The sequence below is a fragment of the Copidosoma floridanum genome, unplaced genomic scaffold (assembly GCF_036245765.1).
Source record: "Copidosoma floridanum isolate Cflo_tuat_1 unplaced genomic scaffold, Cflo_Japanese_pri ptg000011l, whole genome shotgun sequence".
NCBI lineage: Eukaryota > Metazoa > Arthropoda > Insecta > Hymenoptera > Encyrtidae > Copidosoma > Copidosoma floridanum.
In genome coordinates, this window is record NW_028321888.1 from 3,439,838 (window position 1) to 3,453,067 (window position 13,230).

Genomic DNA, 13,230 nt, shown 5'->3' on the forward strand with positions numbered 1-13,230 from the left:
ACCTTTTATGCTTTCAAGTATTTCGCACTTATCTTTTGGAGACAAGGAAAAATCTATCATTTTTTAAGTTAAGAAAGTTTAGTAGTTATTTCTGTATGCAGTAACGAAGTTAATAATATTCTACACATATTTTACAAATACCTCAAAACCTCAAAAGCTCGTTATTTTACATTGATTTTTTTAAAACTTTCGAAAAAAATAAACAGTATCTTCAAACTTCTAATGCTACACAAAATATTCTCAAACTTCCATAATCATCTTTAAATTCCCATATAATCCTCAAAGCGCCATCTACTTAAAAAAGTCTGAGAATTACATCTCAGTATGGTATGATATTTGTTTACATAACTAACATGAAAATGATTAACTAGCAAACATATCCAGGCATAACAAATTTATTTTCATTTATACACAATTGGCTGTTATATAATTAAATACTTAATTAAAATGCATTAAAAACCTTTTTTCACTGATACATATTTAATTATTATAACCGTATTTATGAAGAACATGTGGAAGAAAAACTTATCTCATTTATAATTTTTGGCTGATTTTTAAATGATTTCATTGTTTTAATAGAAACATAATTAAATAACGAATATTTTATAATGTCAAAAATCAGAACACTATATCTGAAAATACAAATTTATATTCTGATAATTTTATATCGTCCGTACCACAATCTTCTAACACATGTTTTGAGAGATCGTAAAGAGTTTGAAAATTCTCAAGACTGTTTTCTTGCACAGATTATTCTCAAACTTCCAAATTCACATATGAGTCTAAATATAATCCTTTAACCTCCGTCAATGTATAGAAATCTTTAAACTTACATGACAGTATAAATTTATTCTCGACGCAATCATTGGCATTTCTTTGATGAAATAACAAATATGATGGCATTTAAAATTAATTGTAACTTATGTATTGTAGTATCGTTACAACCGTATTCGTGAAAAACTTGTGATAAAAGAAAGTCTCATTTGGAACTTCTGGCAGTTGGTCGTAATAACCTCTTAAAAAATCTAAATATTCCATGGTATAAATATTTGCTTTGTTACTTTTAATCTTTCTTTTGAAATGTTATAAAGGATGTGAAAATATGTTTTAAACATTTTCATTGATTCAATAATAACATAACTTAATAATGCAGGTGGAATAGCGTTCAAAATTAATAAAAAATCTCTTGAAATACGAATTTCTATTTTCCCAACTTTATACCGCTAGGGTCACAATATTTAGACACCTGTTTTTCGAGATTGTACAGAATTTAAAAGTTCTCAAGTTTGTTTTCTTACATTGATCATTATTAGACTTTTAATGTTATATAAGTTACCTTTAAACTTCCAGTATTAGGCTGGTTATCCTTAAACTTCTAGATTCACGAATTAGGCCAAATATAATCCTCAAACGTCTGTCGATGTATAAAAATCCTCAAATCTTCATTAAACCCAAGCGGAAATAAGTTTTTTTGATAAGTAATAATTTTTTTTTCAATTAGTACAAAATATAAAGAAATTATAACAGTTTTTATTGGCTAGATTTGAGATAAGTAAAAAGACTTATTATTTAATATTGTCCGTCACAAGTTATTATTAAAACTTTTTAATACTTATTATTAGTTTTTTTTTTTTTTTTTTTTTTTTTTTTTTTTTCGTGAGATCGAATATTACAACCGTGCCCATAAATGTTATGATTTTTTTTTTCTTTATTTAATATAAGATATAAAACAATAAAAATCGTTTATTATTATTAATTATTATTAGCTGATACTTTTTGATAAATCTTAAAAGTCAAGTACTAATTAGTGATCATGAATCATAAAAATTTTTTCTGGTTAGTACTGTTTTTGATAATTTTATAATAATATTTATGACGAAAAAAAAGGAATACTAAAAAATAACTACTAACAAAAACACTTATTAAAGTCATTACAGTCTCAAATCTTGACTTTCTAAAACGTAATTATTATTTTCCATTTTTTTGTCGTTACTTAATCGCAAAAAAAAATTTTGCTTGGCCAGTATAGTTCGATTCTCGACACTAAAATTTACATTTATTCAATAAAATAACAAATATATAGGTCTTCAATCTTAAAACTTCCAGAGTTACACTGATTATCCTTAAACATCCAGGTTTACATGTTAGGCCAAATATAATTCCCAATCTTCCATCGATATTTAAAAGTCTTCAAACTTACGTAAGAGTAGGGTTTGATTCTTGACACTATTATTCGCATTAATTTAATAAAATAACAAATATATAGGTCCAAAATCTTTATCATCGTTATTATATTGTCATCTTATTGCAATACATAAAATTAGGCTTGATGTACATTAAAAAATATTTTATATATTATTATATATGAAAATCCTCAAACTGAACATTCTATATGCATATTTTACAAGCACGCACACACCGACACAAACCTATACACACATATAAGATCTTAATACCCCCATATATATATAAGTTAACTAAATCACACTCTGCGTGCCAACTCCCCATTAAAATTTTCAAATCTGTTGCGGATCTGATTTGAATTCTATATTTTTAAATATTAACATGTATTTCGTAAATTATTCAAAGATAAATTTTACAATTTATATGCAATTGAAGAAGATTGGATACAAAGTTAAAAAGCAAAAATACAAGTATAAAGCAAAAATAACTTTAAATACAGGTAACGCATTTTTATTGCTATTAAAATACAGTTTCGAAAACAATTTTAATTTTGACTAAATTACAACATAAATCAATCCATTTTTATGCGTAGAAATTTTTAAAATATGTCACTTCATCACGTAGATAGCTCAAAAATTATCGTATAAGAATCATAGATATACTTATCTTAATTTTTGCTTATGTCGGTGTAACACAATTTGATAAACATTTCAATATTTGTATGAACGATATTAGATTGTCTGAAAAAAAATTATACTCTGAGGTGTAGCATCGCAATTCTTTTATGTTCTTTTTAATTTTAAATTAGTTGATGTTAAATATTTCTTTTCTTGAATTAATTTTCTTCAATTTTGTTTCAACAGCACTATTGGCATTGATAAAAAGTTTTAAAAATTTTAGTATAGAAAAAAATATAAGTTGAGCTTTTTAGTTTCCATTTTTATGTACATGTTTTTTTATTAAAAATTATTTGATATCAGATATTAGTCTCCTAATATTGATTATTTTGAATTTTGTTTGGACAGCCCTCAAAGCAATAATATAAAAGTTTTAAAATTTATATGATGAAAATAAATTTAAAATTGAGCTCTTCAGTTTTGTAAGCGTTTATAAATCATATTTTTTCTGGTGTACATTATGCACTGTCTAGGTTGAAGATAGTGTAGTTAGATAGTAGATTTTCGTCTACTCGTGGTACGTAGGGCTACTGGCAAGAACCACCGTTTAAATACTAAGTGCAATCATATACTATTTTTTTTGTTTTAGTATGATGTATCGTTATGTTATTTGTTTTTAACAATACAATTGACAAACGTATTAAAGATTTTTAAGAATTTAATTCAACCCATAAGGCATAGCAAAATTTCAAGGTATAGAAAAAATTTGCTAAAATTTTGTATTCATATAGATTTTTCATGTTATAACCTAAAAAATTCAATACAGTAGAAACATTTTTCAAAGTGAATATAAATTAGAAGACATACGCTAGTCAACTTATCTTGACGGATACTTAAACAAAGATTAAACAATAAATTTTCAGGTATAAATTTGTTTTCTGTGTTTATTTTTCCAGTTACCACCGAATTGGTTGAATTACTTAAAATAAAACATAAAAAAATTATCATTTTATTTTTTATATAAATTGTAAATTAATTTAGTGATCAAAAAATTAGATAAAAGTAAAGGGGTAAGGTGTTGTAAAACTCCAGAATCACTATATTAAGATAAACGAGTTTGACCTTATTAGTTGACACAATTATAATACAATCGGATGGGGTAGTGAAGGGGTGCAAAAATTGCAAGGGGAGTCTGAGGGGGGGTTGTCTTCAACTCCTAAAAATTTTCTTTTGTTAAAATAGTTAAGAAGTAAAGCAAATATTTCCTTACTGGGGAGGGGGGTGAGAGAAAAAAATTAGACTGGCAGTGTGGAGGGGGGTTTCATGAACTTCCAAAATCACTTCATCACACGGATAGATATATCTTACCATATTATATAGTTTTTGGAGTAAAGTCATAATTTACCTTTTCCCACTACCTCTTACTCCCATCACCCAACCTCGTAGCCTTCTTAGCTCCCCTTCAAAAAAGGTAGTTATTTCTTAGATTTTTCGTTAACTTTAACAAAATTACATTACACTATTTCAACCGTCGCCGAATCTTACTCCATTACGCCACCTCTCGTTTCCCATAGCTTCTCTTCAGCTTTGTTTTTACAATTTTCCAGCCATTGTATCTACTTTTTATAATAAACCACAAAATAACGTTAATAAACACGTATTTACGATACTTTCTCGATCAGAATGTGCAAAGGTCTAAAAAATATGATTCGGGCATGAATTGCTATATGCATAAGATAAAAGACAGTGGTGATGTATTCCCGGTGCTAAGAGTTATATTTTGTCTGACATATCCTGATATCGGAAAAAAATGTTTGAATTCGTTCTTGAGCTCAACGAATATTTTAAGTAAATCCTAAAATATAGGATTAATTTCGTAGAAACTAAAAGTTAGTAGTAAGAAAAGCTTTGATTCTGCGTGGCTTAATGGTAATATCTGTCAGTACTTAAATCACATTAGAATTTTAAATTTTTAAATACATAAGCAAGCTTGACTCATACATTGTGTTAATAAGCTTCAAATAAGCTCTGAACTTCCAAGACACCATGATAACAGAAACAGCCACTTTATTTCCCTGTTTGTGTGAAGATTATCTATATTACAAGTATTGTTAAGTTTGCGATACTTAAAGTCTCGTTTTTCGATGAAGTGTCTACCTCAATTGTACATTGGGTCGAAAGTAATAATTTAATGCAAGTTAAAGTTAATTTTATATAAAGTTAGTTACTCGGAGGTACGCACCTGTGGCCAGCTAGCTTGATATGCCGATCGGCAGAAACCGCGTTTTCGCTAGTTTCAAGATCGGCAATATAATTAGCAATAAACTGATCTTTCAGCGACAAATTAGCGACAATTTATCGCACAAATCCCGAGATGCAAAAATGAAAATAGAATTTTTGTTAAAAATCTATAGAGAAAACGTTTCAGATATTGTAAATATAGTTTGGAAAGACATTTTCGATAATAAGTAATAATGTATCAAACAATAACAACATAAATTTATTATTCTTATATGTATAGACAAAATTTATTACCTAATAATACATCCCATTAATGTATATTGTGTTTATCTGTCGTACCGAGTTTAACATTAAGTTAAAACCGAATAGGTATAGACTTAAGTCTTCGCGGTTTAATAGGGCTTCATAAGTTGACTCATAACATAAGTCATATTAATGCAAAGTTGCACGGTTTGTATTAACAATAAACGAAATGCAGTTTGAATTTATGCATGTATTGCTATTATCAACACTGATACAAAATAATTTAATATTTACACATAAAAATAAACATTTTCCAGAGAGTTTATCAGACATGCTAAAAAAAAAAGCTTAGCGCACCAAAAACTTTATACTTCAAAATCGATTGAAATACAATTAACATACATCGATTTCTGATTGTACTCTTATAAGATAATGGTTATTTATACAACTGAGAATGGAATTTTGATTTAAAGGAATTTTTGTTATGGTTGATTATTTTTTTTAAAAGGTGACATGTTCAATTTTTTTTGCATTAATTCTTATATGTCCTGTTACTACAAAGTAATCTCTAAACCTTACCATGCAATATTTACATTAAAAAACTTAATGTCTGATAATAAAATAGCTTTAAATGTCTTAAAGCTATAATAGATATCTTTTTGTCAATAATACTTCTTTCAGGTTGTATCGGACACCACTTTAACGCTAGAATGAAAGTTTGAAATATAATTTTTTATTAAGTCTTCTACATATTTAACGATGACTGTTGGAAATTGAATTAATGTTTTTTCTTTCTTTTACGCGCCTTTCACTGCTCGCCATAAATAATGTGCCTGCAGCCGCTTCGTTCGCATGTACCACTTGCTCGGCTTATTGTACCTTGATAGACGACTCTGTTCGGTCGACCAATTATAACCTCATATTTGTTAGAATACCCTTTGAAGTCAACCAATCAGAGTCCTTAAGTACTCTCCATGTACTATTGCCTCTTCGCAGTTCAGTGGTCTCTCTTGCTGCTTTTACAGCACTGCTGCCTCGAGCTTTCACTCGGTTCGGTCGGCAGCTACCAAGCGCTATCGACGAGATCACTTCTACTAGATTTATTCAAGTACGTCGCTATACCAAGAATCTTGCGTGCAAAATTGTTTCGACAAGCGAACAAGTTTAACTCAGTGTTAAAATAGTTATGAGACATAGTTATTCATCAATATAACTAGAAAAAAAAGAATTATTATGAAGTGATTTATTTGCATGTGGCCTGAAATCCAAAAATCTCCTTTTCACAGTCACCTTCCGAGAAGGTGTGGCCATGTTGGCTATAAATCTAAATTATATAGTCCATTTAAAGTTTGAACAATAACATTGTTAATAAATTATAAGCATATATTGTGGCTAAATCAAGAAAAAATTTTGTTCGAACAAATCACTCAATTATTTATTATAATGTAGCCATTTAAAAGAAAATCTACTTGACACTTGTTGACTTATAAAATTGTCTTCCGATTCCGATCTAAAACCTCTCAGTCTCTGAAGAAATCAATTATATCTACAATCGTAACTTTTTTTGATGTTAAAATTTGATTAGTTATGTCAAAAAATTGCTTTTTAGAAAAATTATCATAAAAATTTGTTCTTTTATCATAAATAATTAATATTTTACAACCAAAAAAAGTTACGATTGTGGATGTAATTAATTTCTTAAGAGACTGAGGGGTTTTAGATCGAAATCGGAAAACAATTTCATAAGTTAACATGCGTTAAGTAGATTTTCTTTTAAATGGCTATATTATAATAAATGATTGAGTGATTTGTTCGAACAAAATTTTTTCTTGATTTAGCTACACTATTTGTTAAAAATTTATTAACAATGCTATCGTTAAGTATTTAAAAGACTTGATAGAAAAATTACATTTGAAACGTGCACTATAGCGTAAAAGTGGTATTCTACACTGAGAGATAAAAGCAGTGAGCGTGACTATTATTATTCCGTAACAGCTACTACACGACTTTTAAGGCGGTTTACTAACGGTGTGTAGAAAATTCAACCACACCCTATAGTTAGAAGCACGCAATGCCGAATAAGACACAAACACACACACACACACACACACACACACACACACACACATATATATATATATTTATATATATAATTCATGAATATATATATAATTCAAGCAAAAAAATTCATAATTTGCTAACTGTTACATAATAACTGCATTGATTTTGTTTAACCAGATCTCAATAGCCATTTTTACTAAATTAATACAGTGTCGTCAATGCAATGTTTGGTACAAAAAACAGGTACTTTTGAGGTTATAAATTTTTTCAACTTGTTTTCACTTTTTCCCGTATTGAGTGCAAAGAAATTTTGTGAACATTTTGGTCCCAACAAAAGATCGACTTTATATTTTCCATTTCATGTATATAATTGATACCATTAATTAGTTCTCAACTAAAAGCTAACTACTTTACACTTTGTAATAGAAACTACTACACAGAGTTAGCCAACGTAATTTCAACTCCCTTACTACAGTTACATAGTAGCAACAACCGAACATTAACGTAGACTTTACTACATATTTTTCTCAGTGTATACAACTTTAAATACATTGATATTTGCTAAAATGATATGATGACAACGTCGGTATTTGTCACGAATGTTGCTAGATTTCAATAATTTTTTGCCAGACTATAGTTTTTATTTTTGATTTATCGTCAGAAATTTTTTTTAAATTTGTGCATGAGAATGAAGCTACATATAATTGGCCATAAGGAAATAAAGGTTTTTTTTAATATAATCCTATAGAATCAAAACGTCTACCCTGTGATCTATTTTTTATCACAAAAAAAGCCGAAATAATGAAAACTGTTTTCTATGTAAAATAAATGGTAAACAAGAATGATCCCCGTTATTTAAAGTGATTCTAGGTAAAAATACCATTTGCCTTTTGTTTTTATCTGTAATGATATCAGCTTCAATGTTATACTTAAATAACTTTGTTATGCGTAAACGAGTTTTATTACACAATTCGTCTATCATATTTAAATTCAGTATCAACACAACTACTTTATTTTTTTTCAATTTTATCTTATGAGGTAGTAAGCATCCATAAATTGCAATTAAACACTAACTTAAAAATTTAACTTTATATTTTCGTCAGATTTATCTGTTCCTTGTGCTGTTGCATAATTAATACTGTAGTAGGATATAACAGTTCCTTTCATAGTATTTAGTACTATATTGTTGAATAATCGTGTGTATTTATTACGTGATGTTAAAATAATTTAATTTATAAAAAAAATATTTGTTTATCAAAAATTGTACTGCAAAAATCTTTCGTTTTCCATTTATATGGTATTTAAACGAATCAGTTATACCTTTTTCTATATCTAATAAAAATAAAATTAATTTTTCATTTTTTTTCAATTAAAAAATATTAAAGAGTTTCCATAAATGAGACTATTTTATTCTTTTTTTTTATAATAGCTGATTTGTTATTTTTACTTACTTTTTAAAACCGGTGAAATTTGTCTCATACCTTCTTCTAATATTGTTTTTCCTCTAAGGTTAATCATTAATACACAAATTTTTTAATTTTAAGGAGGCTTGGGCGATTTCGAATCAAATGCAGGCTAGGTCTGAAATTCAGAGATTATATAGATAAAGTTTGCTAGATTTTTTTAGGAAAACAAAATAGGTAGGTCAACACATTTATTTTCGAGAAAATCGCTTGTGAAAATCCGTCATTTTAACAGGCAACCTTACGGAACCCAAAATTCAATAGACTACCGTACCGCAATAAAAAGCTGAGGGCCCATACATTAAATTGGTACATGTACTTGAAAGTATAAATAATCTATTATTTAAAAAAAAGAATAGGATCAACACGTTAAATTTTGAGAAAATAGCGAGGAAAACATCGAAAATGAGAATTGTTTTGTTCAGGTAGACAGGTACTGTAAGTGCGCATGCGCTGTACATTCATAAACATACAAGCATAAAAATTTAAGTCTAACACAAGTATAGGTATATAATAGCAGATGAGAGCAAGAGAGTACAGTGTTGTCAGCTTTATCGTGGCAGGGCCGTCATCTTTACACAAGGTACCTCGGGAAAACTAATAAATTTTTTAATATCGATTTTCCCAATGACTTTTCCACGTATTATTGCTATTTTGTTCACACATGTGTATAATCAACATGATTATAAAAAAAATACTACAAAGAATCATTTGTATGACAAGTACCCCACAGGGGCCCCTCAATAGATACGTTACCAAACGCCGAAGCCTCCTTAAATCCACTTTATAAAGCTTTGTTTAGAATCATTGACGTTTCATTACATATCATGATATCTTCTTTTCTTAATTTTTTTTGTCGGATTAACGTTCTATAATGATATTTGATTGTTAATTTAATCCAAATGTAGTCTCAAAATTATAGGATTTGTCATACGTCTTGGTAACAAAATAGAAAAAATTTCCCACTGACCACCCACAGTACTTTAAAAAACTTCAAAGGTCTTCATTGAGCACCACAATTTTCCAAAAAATCCATAAGTTTCCCATTACCTTGCTGAACTTCTAAACGAAAACCAAAAAATAACCGTCTACCAACCCCCTACATAATCAGTTAATTTTTTCCTTTATGATAGTGAAGTCTTAATTTTCAAAAAACTTTGTAGTGCTCTACGCAATAGGTATAAACTTTCATCAAAATTCGTTACGTTCCTTTGTTATCTGAAGTAAAACGATCATGTACAATTCACATGAATCAAATATATGTAGCAAATTTCCATACCAATAATGGAGTAATTCTAATGTCCTGCTAGTGCCTTTTTATTAGATTTTCAAAAAGTATATTAATCATATTAAAAAAGTATCATTCTACTACATGAAAAAATTATGCTAATGCAATCTGCAATTAATAAACTATTAAAATATCTAAATCCTGGTTCTCGCCGTTAGTCCTACTTTTCACGAAAAGGCTTTTTAAATAATTAGGTAAAATTTCTTGAATTATTTCGTTTCCTTTGTTTTCCCCAAGCAGTTCATGAACTAGACCGAAAAATTTGTTGTTAACTACTTAATTATTGGTTTAAATTTTTTACTTTGAAAAAGAAACGTTTTGTTTTACATTTGAATCTTAATAATATTTTCAAAAAAATTTGATTATGAAATTATTTAATAAAATTTTTTTATTCAATATAATTTTATCAAATAAATAAAAGTTCTTCTGAGTAAATATTATTTAATTCATATTCATAATCATAATAAATTTAAATGGATTATCCATTTTTACTTTTGCATCTTGCTAAAGTGACACACAATTGACCATGCGAGAATAAATTTTTTTTTTTAATACAAACCAACTATATCGAAACTTTGGCCTTCAGATTTATTAATTAATTATTAATGGTCATAGAACTTAAATAATAATACTGAAATTTTGTAGGAAATCGTAGTACCTATAGAACAAAGGGTAATAAAGATATATTTCCAGTATTTAAAGTTATCTTTAAAATCAAAACTTTTTTTTTCAATTTTTTCACTAGTTATAATTTCGGCTGCAATGCTGCATTTAAATAACTTTGTAATTTGTTATCTTGTGCCATTACATTAACGTTCTCTGTTATCTGAAAGCGATTTTTTGTGGAGCTGTTTTACTAATAAGTATAAATTCTGCAACCACTCTAAATCAAAACTCAAACCTCATGCTTCATACTTCACTTTACTCAAATTAAATAATACCTACTCATAATCTAGAATCAGCTATTTGTATTATGTTGAATGCATGCAATGCCATAGCCGACGAGTAATGAAAATGCATACACAAAATAAAAAATTCCTAAACATTACTTAATACCTTACTAAGATTATTTACGATTATAATTTTTTAAAAGCAGTTAAAACTTACATTTTGACAACATCTTCATCTTTTAAAATTAAGTCTGGTTCACTTGTTATCGGAGAAAAATGGCATATACAATTGTTTACTGATATGCACGTGGGAAATGCAATTCCTTTCTTTAAATCTTTTTCTTTTTTAAATACTTTGTTAGTTTCCTGAACCAAGAGCTCATCTCCAGATTCGCAAATTTTCCTCACAGAGGCTCCTGGAATGCAAAGGTTCAAAACTTGTTTCAAAACGCCTGAAAAATAACACAAAACACATTGTAGATAATAAGCTTCGATTAGAATTTTAAAAGAAATAGAATTGTTTGGGTGCATTATTAAAAAGAGGATAAAATTACTTATGATAATAAGAGCTAAGATCAGATTCATAAAGCAAATAAAATATGTTTATCAATATCGCACAAGAGCTAATAACTTTACTATATTAATATTTATTAAGCAAGCAAATCATGTGACTCGATAAGATAACGCTTTGACTTAATTTATTGGGGTTCAGTTTATACTAAGGAACTATACAAAATTAAATACTTTTTGAAAAGCATGTCAACAAATTTAATTTTTTTGTCACATTACAAAAAAATCATCACCAGCACAAATAAAAGATGTCTGTATCTTTTAGTAAGGAGAATCAAGAGTTCTAACCAACATTTAAAAAATTTTTCTTAGAGAGAATATAGCAGAGTAAGTCATGGGTCATACAGGTGCCAATATATTTGACAGAGTTTATGAGATATTTTGAAAATACGGTATGTAATGTTTAAGTACTAGAGAAATTTCAAAATAAATTTCCTAAAATTAATGGATTTTTACAAAATCCTAGGGTACATTCATACATTTGACTGATTTGAGACAGAAACTAAAAAATATAATACTTAAAAGATAAATCGAAGATTCTTTAACGAATGTTAGCAGGACAATACTACCAACAAAATTTCTAGCTGTTATTAGTAAATATTAATGAAATTTTTAAACCTTTCTTTAGAAACCAGATGACGGATTTGAGGGTCAAAGTTTTTATAAGCTAAAGTAACAGGATTATGAGGTACCCATTATCGTATACATCACTACATTTAAAAGTGTACATTTTATCCTTACCAATTGATAAAACACTGCTTATGTATTTATTTTAAAATTTGTTTTACGTAAGACTTTATAAGCATTGCTTAAATTTACTATGAATTGAAAGGAAGTGTGGTGAAGTTAGAATGAAATTGTAAATAGGCAATTATAAAACCATTAGCCTTGCAAAAATCTGAAAACAAAATGGATAGTAACTGAACACAACGTTATAAAAAAATTCATTACTTTTGGAATTTTCTAAGTAATTCTGCTAAAAGTAAGTTGAAAAAAAAATAGGGTAATGGTTTAAGTTTCTGTCAATGCATAATAGGGTGTCCCTTATTTACCAACATCTTTTTTTTGCCGTGCAGCCCCCTAAAAACCTTCTATTTAGTGAAAAAATGACCCCTGAATTTTTTATATAATATACTTTCTCAAATAAGTTTGCTTAAAATTGACCTTTAACAATTTCGAAGACAAACATTTTACATGTAAAATTTGTCTTAAAATCTGAATTTTCACTTATCTTCAACCTTAGAGTGCACCAGATAGCGTAAAAAGGTCTTTTACGTCGTTAAACGGACTTTTTTGAACGATTTTTCATATAAAAGAGCCCTGTGAGGTTGTTTTCACTCTCGTAAATGAACGAAAATAGTATTCTTCGAGTAAAATTTATCATAGTTCTCAAATTTTCACTTATTTTCAACCTTCATTCACATCAAATAGCGTGAAAAGGTCTTTGATTTTGATAAACGACCGTTTTTCAATGATTTTTTGCATTAAAGCTCGATAAAACTTTCGTAACTAAATAAAAGCAGCGAGTTTACAGTGACATTCAACGTAGAATCTAATTTTCTACTTATTTCCAACCTGCAGTTTGATAACATAGTGTTAAAAGGTCTTCAACGGCCCTTACCGGCCAGTTAACAATGATTTTGTAGAGAAAAGGGATTTGCAAGAGCTAGCAA

General features: G+C 28.1%; 1 protein-coding gene across 2 annotated transcripts in view; it reads right to left on the reverse strand.

The window, feature by feature from the left end:
- The window catches only part of LOC106647639 (proliferation-associated protein 2G4), a 309,719-nt gene that overhangs the window by 202,107 nt on the left and 94,382 nt on the right, over window positions 1–13,230 (reverse strand). For both annotated transcript variants that reach the window (XM_089590024.1, XM_089590023.1), the window contains exon 2: window positions 11,205–11,439. In XM_089590024.1, coding sequence (XP_089446150.1) covers window positions 11,205–11,439 — 235 coding nt within the window. The remainder of the gene's footprint in view (window positions 1–11,204; window positions 11,440–13,230) is intronic.